This window comes from Coregonus lavaretus (assembly GCF_964263955.1).
Source record: "Coregonus lavaretus genome assembly, chromosome: 16".
Taxonomy (NCBI): Eukaryota; Metazoa; Chordata; class Actinopteri; order Salmoniformes; family Salmonidae; genus Coregonus; species Coregonus lavaretus.
The window spans coordinates 49254423-49266376 of record NC_140003.1 but is presented as its reverse complement, the minus strand read 5'-3'; the positions used below and the strand labels follow the sequence as shown (position 1 = coordinate 49266376).

The 11954-nt window shown below is 49.9% G+C and overlaps 1 protein-coding gene across 1 annotated transcript in view; it reads right to left on the bottom strand.

The window, feature by feature from the left end:
* Positions 1 to 522: 522 nt before the first annotated feature.
* LOC311143879 (uncharacterized protein) overlaps positions 523 to 11954 on the bottom strand; it is a gene marked incomplete at both ends in the record, with an annotated part of 70369 nt that continues 58937 nt past the window's right edge. Inside the window, one exon of the mRNA XM_084179750.1 lies at positions 523 to 706. Within this exon, the coding sequence (XP_084035876.1) occupies positions 523 to 706 (184 nt within the window). The remainder of the gene's footprint in view (positions 707 to 11954) is intronic.

Genomic DNA, 11954 nt, shown 5'->3' with positions numbered 1-11954 from the left:
GACGTTACTAAAGGGACGTGACTAAAGGGATGTGACTAAAGGGATGTGACTAAAGGGATGTGACTAAAGGGACGTGACTGAAGGGATGTGACTGAAGGGACGTTACTAAAGGGACGTGACTAAAGGGATGTGACTAAAGGGACGTGACTAAAGGGATGTGACTAAAGGGATGTGACTAAAGGGACGTGACTGAAGGGATGTGACTGAAGGGACGTTACTAAAGGGACGTGACTAAAGGGATGTGACTAAAGGGACGTGACTGAAAGGATGTGACTGAAGGGATGTGACTGAAGGGACGTGACTAAAGGGACGTGACTGAAGGGACGTGACTGAAGGGATGTGACTGAAGGGATGTGACTGAAGGGATGTGACTGAAGGGACGTAACTAAAGGAACATGACTGACTAGCATCCTATTGACAGCCCAACCTAAACCTACCCTTACCATAACCAAATGTTTACCAATTTGGAAATTCAACATCGGTTTGCTGGTCAGCCACATCCCCTAGTTTTCCCCTGAAATTCTAGAACATGTCTTTGGGTAAGTCTTCCTGTGCTGACGGGGCCTCAGCCAGCCCCAGTAGTTGTAGGAGCTCGAAGTAGGAGTAGACCCAGGCTCGGGAGATGTCCTGAGTCTGTCCCAGAGCCCCAGCCTCCATCAGCAGGCCTCGTCTGAACTGCAGCTGCTGCTCCAACACAGCCCTCTGCCTGTGGACGGGAGAGAGGGAGGAGGACGGGAGAGAGGGAGGAGGACGGGAGAGAGGGAGGAGGACGGGAGAGAGGGAGGAAGACGGGAGAGAGGGAGGAAGACGGGAGAGAGGGAGGAAGACGGGAGAGAGGGAGGAAGACGGGGAGAGGGAGGAAGACGGGAGAGAGGGAGGAAGACGGGAGAGAGGGAGGAAGACGGGAGAGAGGGAGGAAGACGGGAGAGAGGGAGGAGGACGGGAGAGAGGGAGGAAGACGGGAGAGAGGGAGGAGGATGGGAGAAGGACGGGAGAGAGGGAGGAGGACGGGAGAGAGGGAGGAAGACGGGAGAGAGGGAGGAAGACGGGAGAGAGGGAGGAGGACGGGAGAGAGGGAGGAAGACGGGAGAGAGGGAGGAGGACGGGAGAGAGGGAGGAGGACGGGAGAGAGGGAGGAGGATGGGAGAGAGGGAGGAAGACGGGAGAGAGGGAGGAGGACGGGAGAGAGGGAGGAGGACGGGAGAGAGGGAGGAGGACGGGAGAGAGGGAGGAAGACGGGAGAGAGGGAGGAGGACGGGAGAGAGGGAGGAAGACGGGAGAGAGGGAGGAAGACGGGAGAGAGGGAGGAGGACGGGAGAGAGGGAGGAAGACGGGAGAGAGGGAGGAAGACGGGAGAGAGGGAGGAAGATGGGAGAGAGGGAGGAAGATGGGAGAGAGGGAGGAAGAAAATAAAACGTTTCTAGGAGAGAATCTGAATTGCCTTGATTCCTCACATCGTCTCGCCTCCTTCTCGAAATCCATTGGATGAAAAGGAAATGCAATTGAGATTCTCCCCTAGAGTATTTGTGATTAGTCTTTTCCATCTTTTTATTTATTTTATATTACCCTTATTTTACCAGGTAAGTTGACTGAGAACACATTCTCATTTACAGCAACGACCTGGGGAATAGTTACAGGGGAGAGGAGGGGGGATGAATGAGCCAATTGGAAGCTGAAGGTGATTAAGTGGCCATGATGGTATGAGGGCCAGATTGGGAATTTAGCCAGGACACCGGGGTTAACACCCCTAATCTTACGATAAGTGCCATGGGAACTTTAGTGACCACAGAGAGTAAGGACACCCGTTTAATGTCCCATCCGAAAGGCAGCACCCTACACAGTGCAATGTCCCCCATCACTGCCCTGGGACATTAGGATTGTTATTTTTTGGACCAGACGAAAGAGTGACTCCTACTCCTTATTTTATTTTTTAGAGAGACAACTGAACTAAAACTTCAGTTTAAGAACAAAATGGAACTCAACAACATTTGGAGTAAATGGTTTCTGTTGCAAAACTTTTTGCAATCGGCGTAATGAATACACCCCTGTCCACTTCCTCTTAATGACACACCTTCATGATATGGACCTGTTATCCAGGCCACCACCCTAGACCCTGTTATCCAGGCCACCACCCTAGACCCTGTTATCCAGGCCACCACCCTAGACCCTGTTATCCAGGCCACCACCCTAGACCCTGTTATCCAGGCCACCACCCTAGACCCTGTTATCCAGGCCACCACCCTAGACCCTGTTATCCAGGCCACCACCCTAGACCCTGTTATCCAGGCCACCACCCTAGACCCTGTTATCCAGGCCACCACCCTAGACCCTGTTATCCAGGCCACCACCCTAGACCCTGTTATCCAGGCCACCACCCTAGACCCTGTTATCCAGGCCACCACCCTAGACCCTGTTATCCAGGCCACCACCCTAGACCCTGTTATCCAGGCCACCACCCTAGACCCTGTTATCCAGGCCACCACCCTAGACCCTGTTATCCAGGCCACCACCCTAGACCCTGTTATCCAGGCCACCACCCTAGACCCTGTTATCCAGGCCACCACCCTAGACCCTGTTATCCAGGCCACCACCCTAGACCCTGTTATCCAGGCCACCATCCTAGACCCTGTTATCCAGGCCACCACCCTAGACCCTGTTATCCAGGCCGGCACCCTAGACCCTGTTATCCAGGCCACCACCCTAGACCCTGTTATCCAGGCCACCACCCTAGACCCTGTTATCCAGGCCACCACCCTAGACCCTGTTATCCAGGCCACCACCCTAGACCCTGTTATCCAGGCCACCACCCTAGACCCTGTTATCCAGGCCACCACCCTAGACCCTGTTATCCAGGCCACCACCCTAGACCCTGTTATCCAGGCCACCACCCTAGACCCTGTTATCCAGGCCTGGCACCCTAGACCCTGTTATCCAGGCCACCACCCTAGACCCTGTTATCCAGGCCACCACCCTAGACCCTGTTATCCAGGCCACCACCCTAGACCCTGTTATCCAGGCCACCACCCTAGACCCTGTTATCCAGGCCACCACCCTAGACCCTGTTATCCAGGCCACCACCCTAGACCCTGTTATCCAGGCCACCACCCTAGACCCTGTTATCCAGGCCTGGCACCCTAGACCCTGTTATCCAGGCCACCACCCTAGACCCTGTTATCCAGGCCACCACCCTAGACCCTGTTATCCAGGCCACCACCCTAGACCCTGTTATCCAGGCCACCACCCTAGACCCTGTTATCCAGGCCACCACCCTAGACCCTGTTATCCAGGCCACCACCCTAGACCCTGTTATCCAGGCCACCACCCTAGACCCTGTTATCCAGGCCACCACCCTAGACCCTGTTATCCAGGCCACCACCCTAGACCCTGTTATCCAGGCCACCACCCTAGACCCTGTTATCCAGGCCACCACCCTAGACCCTGTTATCCAGGCCACCACCCTAGACCCTGTTATCCAGGCCACCACCCTAGACCCTGTTATCCAGGCCACCACCCTAGACCCTGTTATCCAGGCCACCACCCTAGACCCTGTTATCCAGGCCTGGCACCCTAGACAGCGACCATTGGCTTCTGTTTTCAGTAGTCTGGCTAACTGGTTTTGTAACACTGACTGTGGGCAATTCCACGATAACAGAATTATGTTGAGACTCAAAAACCATTGATTTCAAAGTTTAACAAACCATACAACTCTATGTACACGGACTACTTTGAACAATTAGCACAGAAAACTTCACACTGTGCAGATGCTAAGGTAAAATCTCCCTCTGTTTTTTATGCGACCACGTTTTCCAAAAACTCTGTTAAATATCTGCTCCGAATTAAGATTCAAATATGTCTGCAGAAAGAATGTGGTGTCGGCTATGACATGACACCTTTAGTTTGAAAGAATGTGGTGTCGGCTATGACATGACACCTTTAGTTTGAAAGAATGTGGTGTCGGCTATGACATGACACCTTTAGTTTGAAAGAATGTGACGACGGGTAGACTAGCCCACCTTCTGGTATGTGTTCTCCAAGACCGCTTTTCCATCTGTTTGACCAGAAATCTAAGTTTAAAGCCATTCCTCTAGCAGGAGGTAAGCTTCTCATATGGTGTTGAGTAAAGCTTAAACCATGTATTAGATCGTAGGTAGGTAGTTAGTTGTAGTTAGGTATTGTAGTTATTGTAGGTTAGTATTGTTGTTATTGTAGGTTTCCGTAGGTAATTATTGTAGGTTAGTATCGAAGCACGAGGCTAGCTAGCTAGCGGGTAGCTACTGGTAACGTTTAGCAACGGTGGAGAGCTGTTTCCAATGTTAATGTGCTGCTAGCCAACGTTTAATTTTTGCTGCGTTATCCGTTATGAAAGGAACTAGACACGGACATAAATTATCTGTTTAGTGTGTTAACACACTCTTGGCAGTTTGTTGTAACCAAGTATTGGTGCTAAACTGTGTGTTAATGGATGCTAGCATGCTAGTTAGCTATGGCGTCATAGCTAGGCATCGTGGGTTGTTGTGGGTAGTTACTGTAGGTTGGCAGTGTCTTCGGCCGTGCCGGCTGTAGCACGAAGCGAGCTAACTAGCCGTTTTTCGAACAGAGTCAGAGTCAACACAGTAGCCATTGTGTGCCGGGTGTAGCACGAAGCTAGCTAGCTAGCCGTTCTTCAAACAAAGTCAACACAGTGGCCATTGCTAGCTACCCAACACGACCAGCTAACTGTACTGTAGTAGCTAAATACAATATACTTGTCCTAGCTAGCCAACGTTTAATCATTGCTGCGTCATGAAAGGAACTTGACACAGACACGAATGATCTGTTTAGTGTGTTAACACACTATTGGTGGTTTGTTGTGACCAAGTGTTGGTGCTAAACTGTGTGTTATTGTTATTGGATGCTATCATGCTAGTTAGCTATGGTGTCATAGTTAGCTAGCTGAATAAAGTGGGTTGAGTCTATTCCTTTAAACATTGAACCGCTGTGGCTCACAACAATTCTGATTTCTAAAGGTGGAAGTTGGGAGAGTTTTTGTTCGGGTGGTTCAGTGAAACAATTTTAGTTTCTGAGGTAGAAGTTTTTGGTGAGGGAGGCCCTGCTCTCTCCTCTCCCAGATGCTTAGCTCATTTCATTCCGATCTCCTCTGCATTTTTGTAGCCATTTGCTACAGCCTGTCAACTATGCCTCTGCCTATCCCTGTTCTCTCCTCTCTGCACAGGCTACACAAACGCACCACACCGCGTGGCTGCTGCCTCTCTAACCTGTAGGTTAGTATTGTTGTTATTGTAGGTTTCCGTAGGTAATTATTGTAGGTTAGTATCGAAGCACGAGGCTAGCTAGCTAACTTCCACCTTTAGAAATCAGAATTGTTGTGAACCACAGCGGTTCAATGTTTAAAGGAATAGACTCAACCCACTTTATTCAGCTAGCTAACTATGACACCATAGCTAACTAGCATGATAGCATCCAATAACAATAACACACAGTTTAGCACCAACACTTGGTCACAACAAACCACCAATAGTGTGTTAACACACTAAACAGATCATTCGTGTCTGTGTCAAGTTCCTTTCATGACGCAGCAATGATTAAACGTTGGCTAGCTAGGACAAGTATATTGTATTTAGCTACTACAGTACAGTTAGCTGGTCGTGTTGGGTAGCTAGCAATGGCCACTGTGTTGACTTTGTTTGAAGAACGGCTAGCTAGCTAGCTTCGTGCTACACCCGGCACACAATGGCTACTGTGTTGACTCTGACTCTGTTCGATAAACGGCTAGTTAGCTCGCTTCGTGCTACAGCCGGCACGGCCGAAGACACTGCCAACCTACAGTAACTACCCACAACAACCCATGATGCCTAGCTATGACGCCATAGCTAACTAGCATGCTAGCATCTATTAACACACAGTTTAGCACCAATACTTGGTTACAACAAACTGCCAAGAGTGTGTTAACACACTAAACAGATAATTTATGTCCGTGTCTAGTTCCTTTCATAACGGATAACGCAGCAAAAATTAAACGTTGGCTAGCAGCACATTAACATTGGAAACAGCTCTCCACCTGGTGGTCCCTGCACGCACCCCACACCTGGAGTTCCAGGTCTCAGGCAGCCTCTGGAACTGCCGTTCTGCTGCCAACAAAGCTGACTTCATCCCAGCCTATGCCAACCTCCAGTCCCTCGACTTCCTGGCGCTGACGGAAACATGGATTACCACTGAAAACACTGCTACTCCTACTGCTCTCTCCTCGTCTGACCATGTGTTCTCGCATACCCCGAGAGCATCTGGTCAGAGGGGTGGTGGTACAGGAATCCTCATCTCTCCCAAGTGGACATTCTCAATTTTTCCCCTAACCCATCTGTCTATCTCCTCATTTGAATTCCATGCTGTCACAGTCACTAGCCCATTTAAGCTTAATATCCTTGTCATCTATCGCCCTCCAGGTTCCCTTGGAGAGTTCATCAATGAGCTTGACGCCTTGATAAGTTCCTTTCCTGAGGATGGCTCACCCCTCACAGTTTTGGGGGATTTCAACCTCCCTATGTCCACATTTGACTAATTTCTCTCTGCCTCCTTCTTTCCACTCCTCTCCTCTTTTGACCTCACCCTCTCACCGTCCCCCCCTACTCACAAGGCAGGCAATACGCTTGACCTCATCTTCACTAGATGCTGCTCCTCTACTAATCTCACTGCAACTCCCCTCCATGTCTCCGACCACTACTTTGTTTCCTTTTCTCTCTCGCTCTCCTCCCACACTACTCACTCTGCCCCTACACAGATGGTAATGCGCCGCCGCAACCTTCGCTCTCTCTCTCCCACTACTCTCTCCTCTTCCATCCTATCATCTCTTCCCTCTGCTCAATCCTTCTCCCTCCAATCTCCTGATTCTGCCTCCTCAACCCTCCTCTCCTCCCTTTCTGCATCCTTTGACTCTCTGTGTCCCCTATCCTCCCGGCCGGCTCGGTCCTCCCCTCCAGCTCCGTGGCTTGATGACTCATTGCGAGCTCACAGAACAGAGCTCCGGGCAGCGGAGCGGAAATGGAAGAAAACTAAACTCCCTGCCGACCTGGCATCTTTTCACTCCCTCCTCTCTACATTTTCTTCATCTGTTTCTGCTGCTAAGGCCACCTTCTACCACTCTAAATTCCAAGCATCTGCCTCTAACCCTAGGAAGCTCTTTGCCACATTTTCCTCCCTCCTGAATCCTCCCCCCCCCCTCCTTTCTCTCTGTGGATGACTTCGTCAACCACTTTGAAAAGAAGGTTGACGACATCCGATCCTCGTTTGTTAAGTCTAATGACACTGCTGGTCCTGCTCACACTGCCCTACCCTATGCTTTGACTTCTTTCTCCCCTCTCTCTCCAGATAAAATCCTGCGACTTGTGACTGCAGGCCGCCCAACAACCTGCCCGCTTGACCCCATCCCCTCCTCTCTTCTCCAGACCATCTCCGGTGACCTTCTCCCCTACCTCACCTCGCTGATCAACTCATCCTTGACCGCTGGCCATGTCCCTTCCGTCTTCAAGAGAGCGAGAGTTGCTCCCCTTCTCAAAAAACCAACACTCGACCCCACTGATGTCAACAACTACAGACCAGTATCCCTTCTTTCTTTTCTTTCCAAAACTATTGAGCGTGCCGTCTTTAGCCAACTCTCTTGCTATCTCTCTCAGAATGACCTTCTTGATCCAAACCAATCAGGTTTCAGGACTGGTCATTCAACTGAGACTGCTCTTCTCTGTGTCACGGAGGCTCTCCGCACTGCTAAAGCTAACTCTCTCTCCTCTGCTCTTGTCCTTCTAGACCTGTCTGCTGCCTTTGATACTGTGAACCATCAGATCCTCCTCTCCACCCTCTCCGAGCTGGGCATCTCCGGCGCGGCTCACTCCTGGATTGCGTCCTACCTGACCGGTCGCTCCTACCAAGTGGCGTGGCGAGAAGCTGTCTCCGCACCACGTGCTCTCACCACTGGTGTCCCCCAGGGCTCAGTTCTAGGCCCTCTCCTTTTCTCCCTATACACCAAGTCACTTGGCTCTGTCATATCCTCACACGGCCTCTCCTATCATTGCTACGCTGACGATACACAACTAATCTTCTCCTTTCCCCCTTCTGATAACCAGGTGGCGAATCGCATCTCTGCATGTCTGGCAGACATATCAGAATGGATGACGGATCACCACCTCAAGCTGAACCCTGGCAAGACGGAGCTGCTCTTCCTCCCGGGGAAGGACTGCCCGTTCCATGATCTCGCCATCACGGTTGACAACTCCGTTGTGTCCTCCTCCCAGAGTGCGAAGAGCCTTGGCGTGACCCTGGACAACACCCTGTCGTTCTCCGCTAACATCAAGGCGGTGACCCGCTCCTGCAGGTTCATGCTCTACAACATTCGGAGAGTACGACCCTGCCTTACACAGGAAGCGGCACAGGTCCTAATCCAGGCACTTGTCATCTCCCGTCTGGATTACTGCAACTCGCTGTTGGCTGGCCTCCCTGCATGTGCCATTAAACCCCTACAACTCATCCAGAATGCCGCAGCCCGTCTGGTGTTCAACCTTCCCAAGTTCTCTCACGTCACCCCCCTCCTCCGCACACTCCACTGGCTTCCAGTTGAAGCTCGCATCCGTTACAAGACCATGGTGCTTGCCTTTGGAGCAGCGAGGGGAACGGCACCTCTGTACCTTCGGGCTCTGATCAGTCCCTACACCCAAACGAGGGCATTGCGTTCATCCACCTCTGGCCTGCTGGCTCCCCTTCCTCTGCGGAAGCATAGTTCCCGCTCAGCCCAGTCAAAACTGTTCGCTGCTCTGGCACCCCAATGGTGGAACAAGCTCCCTCACGACGCCAGGACAGCGGAGTCACTCACCACCTTCCGGAGACATTTGAAACCCCACCTCTTTAAGGAATACCTGGGATAGGATAAAGCAATCCTTCTACCCCCCCCCCCCCCACACACACAGCGGAGTCGCTCACCACCTTCCGGAGACATTTAAACCCCACCTCTTTAAGGAATACCTGGGATAGGATAAAGTAATCCTTATACCCCCCCCCAAAAAAAATTGTAAAGTGGTTATCCCACTGGCTATAGGGTGAATGCATCAATTGGTGAGTCGCTCTGGATAAGAGCGTCTGCTAAATGACGTAAATGTGCCCTTGAGCAAGGCACTTAACCCTAATTGCTCCTGTAAGTCGCTCTGGATAAGAGCGTCTGCTAAATGACTAAAATGTAAATGTAAATGTAATTTCCATCTAAAAGGGTGTCAAATGAAAGCTAAGAGTCTTTATATCCATTTTTCAACCATTTTCCATTCTGGTGAAACAGATGGAAAAGGGGTCTTAGACATCATCTACCAGAAAAAGTCTTAAAAGGTGTCAGAAATACACAAATGTTGAAGTAAAGACCCCTGCCAACTAAATATCAACACTTAGATTTAGTTTTGGATAAATGATTTGCCTCGTGAAAGTTTAAGAAACGTTGCCTTGTAATTCCGTTACCAAAACCCCACATATTTTTAAGATATTGTCTAATTTCTCTCTCTTCTGAGGAGGGAGGATAATGAACGTTCACAGAAGTACCAAGTGAAGGCAGACCTACCAGTTAGTTAGTGTTTTTACTGATATCAAGTTTGTTTATGAGTTAAGTGATTAAAACTAAATTATGTTACCAAATCAGTAAAGGAATTACTTCAACTGAATTAGCTACGATGGGAAATGATAATAGTCACCAACCACAGTTGGGTCTCCTGCTACTGTCCTCCTGCTACTGTCCTCCTGCTACTGTCCTCCCTTCCACTGGTATACTGTTATGTTCAGCTCATAGGGTCTCCTGCTACTGTCCTCCCTTCCACTGGTATACTGTTATGTTCAGCTCATAGGGTCTCCTGTTACTGTCCTCCCTTCCACTGGTATACTGTTATGTTCAGCTCATAGGGTCTCCTGCTACTGTCCTCCCTTCCACTGGTATACTGTTATGTTCAGCTCATAGGGTCTCCTGCTACTGTCCTCCTTCCACTGGTATACTGTTATGTTCAGCTCATAGGGTCTCCTGCTACTGTCCTCCCTTCCACTGGTATACTGTTATGTTCAGCTCATAGGGTCTCCTGCTACTGTCCTCCCTTCCACTGGTATACTGTTATGTTCAGCTCATAGGGTCTCCTGCTACTGTCCTCCTTCCACTGGTATACTGTTATGTTCAGCTCATAGGGTCTCCTGCTACTGTCCTCCTTCCACTGGTATACTGTTATGTTCAGCTCATAGGGTCTCCTGCTACTGTCCTCCTTCCACTGGTATACTGTTATGTTCAGCTCATAGGGTCTCCTGCTACTGTCCTCCCTTCCACTGGTATACTGTTATGTTCATCTCATAGGGTCTCCTGATACTGTCCTCCTTCCACTGGTATACTGTTATGTTCAGCTCATAGGGTCTCCTGCTACTGTCCTCCTTCCACTGGTATACTGTTATGTTCAGCTCATAGGGTCTCCTGCTACTGTCCTCCCTTCCACTGGTATACTGTTATGTTCAGCTCATAGGGTCTCCTGCTACTGTCCTCCTTCCACTGGTATACTGTTATGTTCAGCTCATAGGGTCTCCTGCTACTGTCCTCCTTCCACTGGTATACTGTTATGTTCAGGTCATAGGGTCTCCTGCTACTGTCCTCCTTCCACTGGTATACTGTTATGTTCAGCTCATAGGGTCTCCTGCTACTGTCCTCCCTTCCACTGGTATACTGTTATGTTCAGCTCATAGGGTCTCCTGCTACTGTCCTCCCTTCCACTGGTATACTGTTATGTTCAGCTCATAGGGTCTCCTGCTACTGTCCTCCCTTCCACTGGTATACTGTTATGTTCAGCTCATAGGGTCTCCTGCTACTGTCCTCCTTCCACTGGTATACTGTTATGTTCAGCTCATAGGGTCTCCTGCTACTGTCCTCCTTCCACTGGTATACTGTTATGTTCAGCTCATAGGGTCTCCTGCTACTGTCCTCCTTCCACTGGTATACTGTTATGTTCAGCTCATAGGGTCTCCTGCTACTGTCCTCCCTTCCACTGGTATACTGTTATGTTCAGCTCATAGGGTCTCCTGCTACTGTCCTCCTTCCACTGGCATACTGTTATGTTCAGCTCATAGGGTCTCCTGCTACTGTCCTCCTTCCACTGGCATACTGTTATGTTCAGCTCATAGGGTCTCCTGCTACTGTCCTCCCTTCCACTGGTATACTGTTATGTTCAGCTCATAGGGTCTCCTGCTACTGTCCTCCCTTCCACTGGTATACTGTTATGTTCAGCTCATAGGGTCTCCTGCTACTGTCCTCCTTCCACTGGTATACTGTTATGTTCAGCTCATAGGGTCTCCTGCTACTGTCCTCCTTCCACTGGTATACTGTTATGTTCAGCTCATAGGGTCTCCTGTTACTGTCCTCCTTCCACTGGTATACTGTTATGTTCAGCTCATAGGGTCTCCTGATACTGTCCTCCTTCCACTGGTATACTGTTATGTTCAGCTCATAGGGTCTCCTGCTACTGTCCTCCTTCCACTGGTATACTGTTATGTTCAGCTCATAGGGTCTCCTGCTACTGTCCTCCTTCCACTGGTATACTGTTATGTTCAGCTCTTAGGGTCTCCTGCTACTGTCCTCCTTCCACTGGTATACTGTTATGTTCAGCTCATAGGGTCTCCTGCTACTGTCCTCCTTCCACTGGTATACTGTTATGTTCAGCTCTTAGGGTCTCCTGCTACTGTCCTCCTTCCACTGGTATACTGTTATGTTCAGCTCATAGGGTCTCCTGCTACTGTCCTCCTTCCACTGGTATACTGTTATGTTCAGCTCATAGGGTCTCCTGCTACTGTCCTCCTTCCACTGGTATACTGTTATGTTCAGCTCATAGGGTCTCCTGCTACTGTCCTCCTTCCACTGGTATACTGTTATGTTCAGCTCATAGGGTCTCCTGTTACTGTCCTCCCTT